Genomic DNA, 6,074 nt, shown 5'->3' with positions numbered 1-6,074 from the left:
AAGTACAGAAATTGCTCAACTCTTCGGTTGTACTATCGGAAGGATGCCATTCACTTACCTGGGATTACCCCTTGGGACATCCAAACCATCTGTCCAGGATTTAATGCCTATTGTGTGTAACATGGAAAGAAGGCTCACATCTACTTTGTCCCTGATGTCTTATGGCTCCAAATTGTCCTTACTAAACACGGTCATCACCTCACTTACAATTTTTTCCCTATGCACTCTGAGATTCCCACCCAAAATCCTAGATCTGTTGGATAAATTAAGAAGGAGATGTCTCTGGACAAAGAAAACAGAACAAGGTGAAAAATGCAACTCTCTAGCTGCATGGGATAGAGTGTGCAGACCAAAGAAGAGTGGTGGGCTGGGAATCATAAATCTCAAGATACAAAGTGATGCTCTCCTTCTCAAATATTTACACAAATTCTACAATTGTCATGACCTCCCCTGGGTGGAACTGATTTGGACCACCTACTATACTAATAAAATTCCACATGCATCTGACCCATGTGGATCTTTCTGGCGGAGGGACATCCTCAAACTTACCCCCATCTTTAGAGGGATTTCAAAGGTGGACATGAAATGTGGGGATAATGTACTAATGTGGAAAGACCTATGGTTGGAAGAAGTATTAGCTGACACACATCCTAGGGCATTTTCTTATATCAGAAATGAAGATTGCTCAGTCAAAGATTTCTTGACTATAACCTCTTTGGAAGAAGCATTCTTTCTGCCACTCTCTACACAAGCCTTGGGAGAACTACAAGATATACAAAATTAGTGACACACATTACACTAGACACCAGCCAGAATGCAAAAGATGTCTGGACTTATCCTTGGAAAGGAAGAGAATTTTCAGCCAGCAAATACTATAAATTCTACTTCAAGGATATGAAGGCCCATAAGACTTACCAATGGCTATGGAAATCAAAAGTCAATGCCAAGCTCAAGGTATTTGGATGGCTCATGCTGTCTGATAGATTGAATACAATAAACATGTTGAAAAGGAGACACTATAACATTGGCACTAATCTCAACTGTTTGTTTTGCGGCCAAAAAGAAGAAGACATTGATCACATGATTCTCACTTGCCCATTCAGCAGAAATTGTTGGGCAACCTTTGGTCTAGACCCTGGGGACCAAGCCACTCGATTGTCCTGATTAGAACAAGCTAAAATCATGCGAGTCTAGCTGCACCGGTTACTTGATACATGTATATTTAACTTCAAAAATACTCTACCTTCTAGCTTGCGCCAAAACATATTGATGGCATTATACAATTTTTAATTACTCAAGTATTTAATTTAAGATTAATAATAGACGGACTGTTTTAGTAGGCATTGCTAGCTTAATAAACCAGCGGCAGATCCACGTTTTTAGGCCAAGGTTGGCCAATAACTATCTTTTCGTACTATGGTTTTAGGGTTAAATATGTATATTTTTTATGTTTTGTTTGTTTCTATAATATATTCCCTCCGTCCCATAATATAAGACGTTTTTGACCCCTTTAAACATTTTCAAAATCCTCAAAAACCTAACAGAAAAAAAGATACGGGGCTTTTAAGATCTGGAGAGGCAAAAAAATTCAAAAAAAATTCAAACTTACTAATGGCGCACCTGCCCATGGTGCGCCATTACTACCTTCCCGCCTTCAAAATTCAAAGAAAGTCCAATTTTTTTTACTAATGGCGCACCTGCCCATGGTGCGCCATTACTATCTTCCCGCCTTAAAAATTCAAAATAAGTCAAAAAATAATAAAAAGTTACTAATGGCGCACCTGCCCATGGTGCGCCATTAGTATCTTCCCGCCTTCAAAATTCAAAATAAATCAAAAAAATAAAAAAGTTACTAATGGCGCACCTGCCCGCGATGCGCCATTACTATGTCGTATATATGGCTGGGCGTGGTCCTCTCCTCCTTACCTCTTCATTCTTCTCCTCCACTTCACCTCTCCTCCACTCCATCTCCTCCTCTCCTCCACTCCATCTTCCCTTCTCTCCTCCACCATACTATCCTCCTCCTCTCCAGCGACCTCCTCCTCCTCCTCTCCGGCGACCTCCTCCTCCTCCTCTCCGGCGACCTCCTCCTCCTCTCCGGCGACCTCCTCCTCCTCCTCTCCGGCGACCTCCTCCTCCCTCCTCTCCTCCCCTCCCCTCCCCTCACGGTTTCTCCTTCCTCCTCTCCGGTGAGCTCCTCCTCCCTCCTCTCCGGTGAGCTCCTCCTCCCTCCTCTCCTCCCATCCCCTCATGGTTTCTCCTTCCTCCTCTCCGATGCTCCGGTGAACTCCTCTCCGGCGACCTCCTCCTCCTCTCCGGCGATGTAGGCGAGCGCCTCTCCTTTGACCTCCTCCTCCTCCTCTCCGGCGAACTCCTCTCTGGCAAAAGAACACGGCAAAAGAACGTACAAGATCCAAAAACAGGAACAAAATTTGAAATAATATCGTGCCAAAAAACGAGCAAAAAACGAGCAAAAAATGGGCAAAAAAATCACGATCTAGATGCAAATTCAAAATTCAAAAATAGCAATGGCGCACGGTGGGGTTAGACGGTGCGCCACTACTATTTTCCCGCCTTCAAAATTCAAAAATACTAATGGCGCACCAGTGGCCTATACTAATGGCGCACCGTGGCCTATACTAATGGTGCACCAGTGGTGCGCCATTAGTAAAAAATACTAGTGGCGTGATACTAATGGTGCACCAGTGATGCGCCATTAGTAGGCAAAACTGGTGCGCCATTAGTAGCCCTTTTCCTAGTAGTGTTGATAAAAATGTAAAAAGAATTCAACCGTCCGTGCATTAGAATTTATGTAATCCTTAGCAAATGTTTTTGTTTAATTAATTACATGGTAGGGTTACAAAATAAATGTTTATCTCGATCATGCGAGTCTAGCTGCACCGGTTACTTGATACATGTATATTTAACTTCAAAAATACTCTACCTTCTAGCTTACGTCAAAACATATTGATGGCATTATACAATTTTTAATTACTCAAGTATTTAATTTAAGATTAATAATAGACGGACTGTTTCAGTAGGCATTGCTAGCTTAATAAACCAGCGGCAGATCCACGTTTTTAGGCCAAGGTTGGCCAATAACTATCTTTTCGTACTATGGTTTTAGGGTTAAATATGTATATTTTTTATGTTTTGTTTGTTTCTATAATATATTCCCTCCGTCCCGTAATGTAAGACGTTTTTGACACTAGTGTAGTGCCAAAAAATTCTTATATTATGAGACGGAGGAAGTATATAGAAGGTTAGGAGATCTCAGGGTGGGCTGTGACACATTTTACTAGACGTGTTTTGGGGTGGCAAAAAAAATGATATATATATATATATATATATATATATATATATATATATATATATATATATATATATATATATATATCGCTTGGACTGAGCATTAGCTAGAGCTCACCTGTAGAACACCTAAGAAGGGCCATGGCCCGCTATGCACATGTGATGTGCTGGTTACTTTTAGGTCCTTGAACACATGGCTCTCTTCTTCGTGTTTCTTCCTAATTTTTGTTCATGATATTATCTTTTTCTTGTTTTCGACTGGTTTCTTGTGGGTTTTTTTTTTGCATTCCATTTTTTTCTTGATTTATTTTTATTATCTTTGCCTCTTTGTTTATTCCCCTCTTTGTTGTTGTTGTTGTTGTTGTTGTTGTTGTTGTTGTTTTTTCACATTTTTCTCTTTCTTTATTTGCTGTGAATTTCTTCTTACTTATTTTACTTTTTTAATTAGAACATAACATTACACATGACTTTTTTAAACACATAATGTACACATTTTCAATAAACGATGTATATTTTTTAACACAATGAACTTTATTTTGTATATGATGAGGATTTTCTTAAATACAGGATAACAAATTTCAAGTGTATTTTATGTTTTACGTCATAAATGATTATTTTCCAAAATTATGTGAATATATTTTTAAATGTGAGAATACTTTAATAACTACAGGGACATATTCCGAAATATATGAACATCTTTGTAAATACATGAAATTTCTTTTTGAATACATGATTTTTTTATGAACTAAATAATTTTTTTAAATAGGTAAATCCTATTTGAAAGTACAAGAACATTTTATTTAGAATATTCAAACAATTTTCAGATGTATTAGATATTTTGAAACGAGTAAGCACTTTTTTAATACGAACTATTTCTGTCGGATGTCGCAGAGACTATCGTATGGCGTCGTAGCACTGTCTGTGGCCTTCAGTGCTGCTGCGATGGAGCATCACCGGGTGGCGTCGTGAAGCAATGGAGCAACGTCGGGGTCGTCGCTGCTGCGACGGAGTATTACCGAGCGGGAAGGTGCAGCGACGCGAGCTGCTATATAGGCAAAACTTTAGTCCCCGTTTGTGTCTAAAATCCGGACTAATGTCCTACCCTTTAGTCCCGGCTCCTGCCACCAATCGGGACTAAAGATCCCAGCCGAACTGGGATAGATGACTGCCGAGGCCCGACCGGCGTCCGAGCCTCTCAAACCGGGACTGATATTTGATACGTTCAGGATTTGTTCATTCTGAAAATAATAAGCACGCACGCGCGCGCCCGGAACGGGTCTGGTTCGGCTGCTTTGGCGAATAAGCATGCATGCATGCATACATGATCCAATCGCTCGCGCATCCGAAGCGGATCCAGCGAAACAAGACGCGCACATGCATTCCATTTTACGTTCGAATTGCTGCATTCCATCTTCGGGTCGTAGTCGATAGTACGTAGGGCCGATCATACATACAACTCCTATCCATATAAGCTAAGCCTAAGCTAGCTACGTACCCAGCTAGGCAAGGCAAGCAGCTAGCAAGCCAGGGTTACACGCACGATCCATCCATCTCGTGCCCTAGCTACTGCGTACCTAGCTAGCTCTGCGATGGCCGACGGCAAGCTGGATCCTCCCGCCGGCTACGCCTTCGACCCAGCCGAGCACGAGCTGATCACCAAGTTCCTCCGCCCACGGATCGCCGACGCCTCCTTCGCCAGCCGCCTCATCCACGAGTTCGACGCCTACTCCGCCGCCCCCGGCGACCTCGTCGAGATGTATCAACACGCGCAAGGAACGGACAAGGGCGACGGGAAAGGGGGCGTCTGGTACTTCTTCACCCCTGCCCGTCGTCACCAGACCAAAGGCGGCCGCGGTGGCGGGAGGCGGCAGCGCGGCGTGGCCGACGCCGGCGAGGGTTACTACTGGCACTCGGAGAAGGGTGGGATCCCCGTGCTAGACAACCAAGGTAAACTCGTAGGCCATAGACGAAACCTCAGCTACGTCAAGAAGTTGCCGGGAGAGAAAGAGAGGATCAGGATCGGCTGGTGCATGAACGAGTACAGCGATGACAAGCAAGACGGCTTGGTGCTCTGCAAGGTCTGCGTGTCTCGTCACAGGAGCGAGACCACATACGACGAGGTAATCAATGCTCCCGGTTCCAAGAAAAGGAAGGCCGCCGACGTCCAGCACCCGGATGCTCCACGTCCCCAAACCCCACGACGCCAGGAACCGCCGATCGTCCAACAACCCGGGATGCTTCACGAGTATGTGCGCTGGTTCATGTCCGACGAAGGCGAGACGTTGTTGCCGCCCGGAGTAGTGGACGACGGCAGCGTGGATCCAGGCGGGTTCTTCACCGACGACATGCTTCAAGATTTTCCCGAGCTCCATGACGCTGTGGTGGCGCAGGGGTTCTTGCCCAGCAAACTCGACGGCGAAGTCCAAGAAGGCACTAGCGCTGCAGAGGATGAAGACGACGCCTTCAGGTGCACGTTAGATGAGCTGCTCGGCTTGTGCGACGACACCACTGTGGCATGCCCTACAATGTGATGGCCGAATGTACCATGGAAGACCGCGACATCTGCAGCCAGGAGATGTTTCAGGATATAGAAGCTAGTGTAGCTCAATGGTCTAGTTGCTAGTCTAGCTTTGATGTATGTGGTGATTAAGAAGAAAGATGTTGCTAATTGTACTGGTGATGAGCAAGGCAGCAATTCATGTGCAGATTAATTGATTATTTTTTTATATGTTGACTTTCGATCTTCTTAAGCTTGAAGACATCTT

At 44.1% G+C, this 6,074-nt stretch overlaps 1 protein-coding gene across 1 annotated transcript; it reads left to right on the top strand.

The window, feature by feature from the left end:
- The first annotated feature begins 4,898 nt into the window (after window positions 1-4,898).
- LOC147977179 (uncharacterized) lies at window positions 4,899-5,840 on the top strand. The gene has a single exon (XM_087519914.1). It carries the CDS (start codon window positions 4,899-4,901, stop codon window positions 5,838-5,840), a length of 942 nt encoding a protein of 313 aa, XP_087376040.1.
- Window positions 5,841-6,074: the final 234 nt, after the last annotated feature.

Source organism: Triticum urartu, chromosome 4A (assembly GCF_056163025.1).
Source record: "Triticum urartu cultivar PI428250 chromosome 4A, HENAU_Tu73, whole genome shotgun sequence".
Taxonomy (NCBI): Eukaryota; Viridiplantae; Streptophyta; class Magnoliopsida; order Poales; family Poaceae; genus Triticum; species Triticum urartu.
The sequence above is the reverse complement of the archived record's forward strand: the minus strand, read 5'-3'. Positions and strand labels throughout refer to the sequence as shown.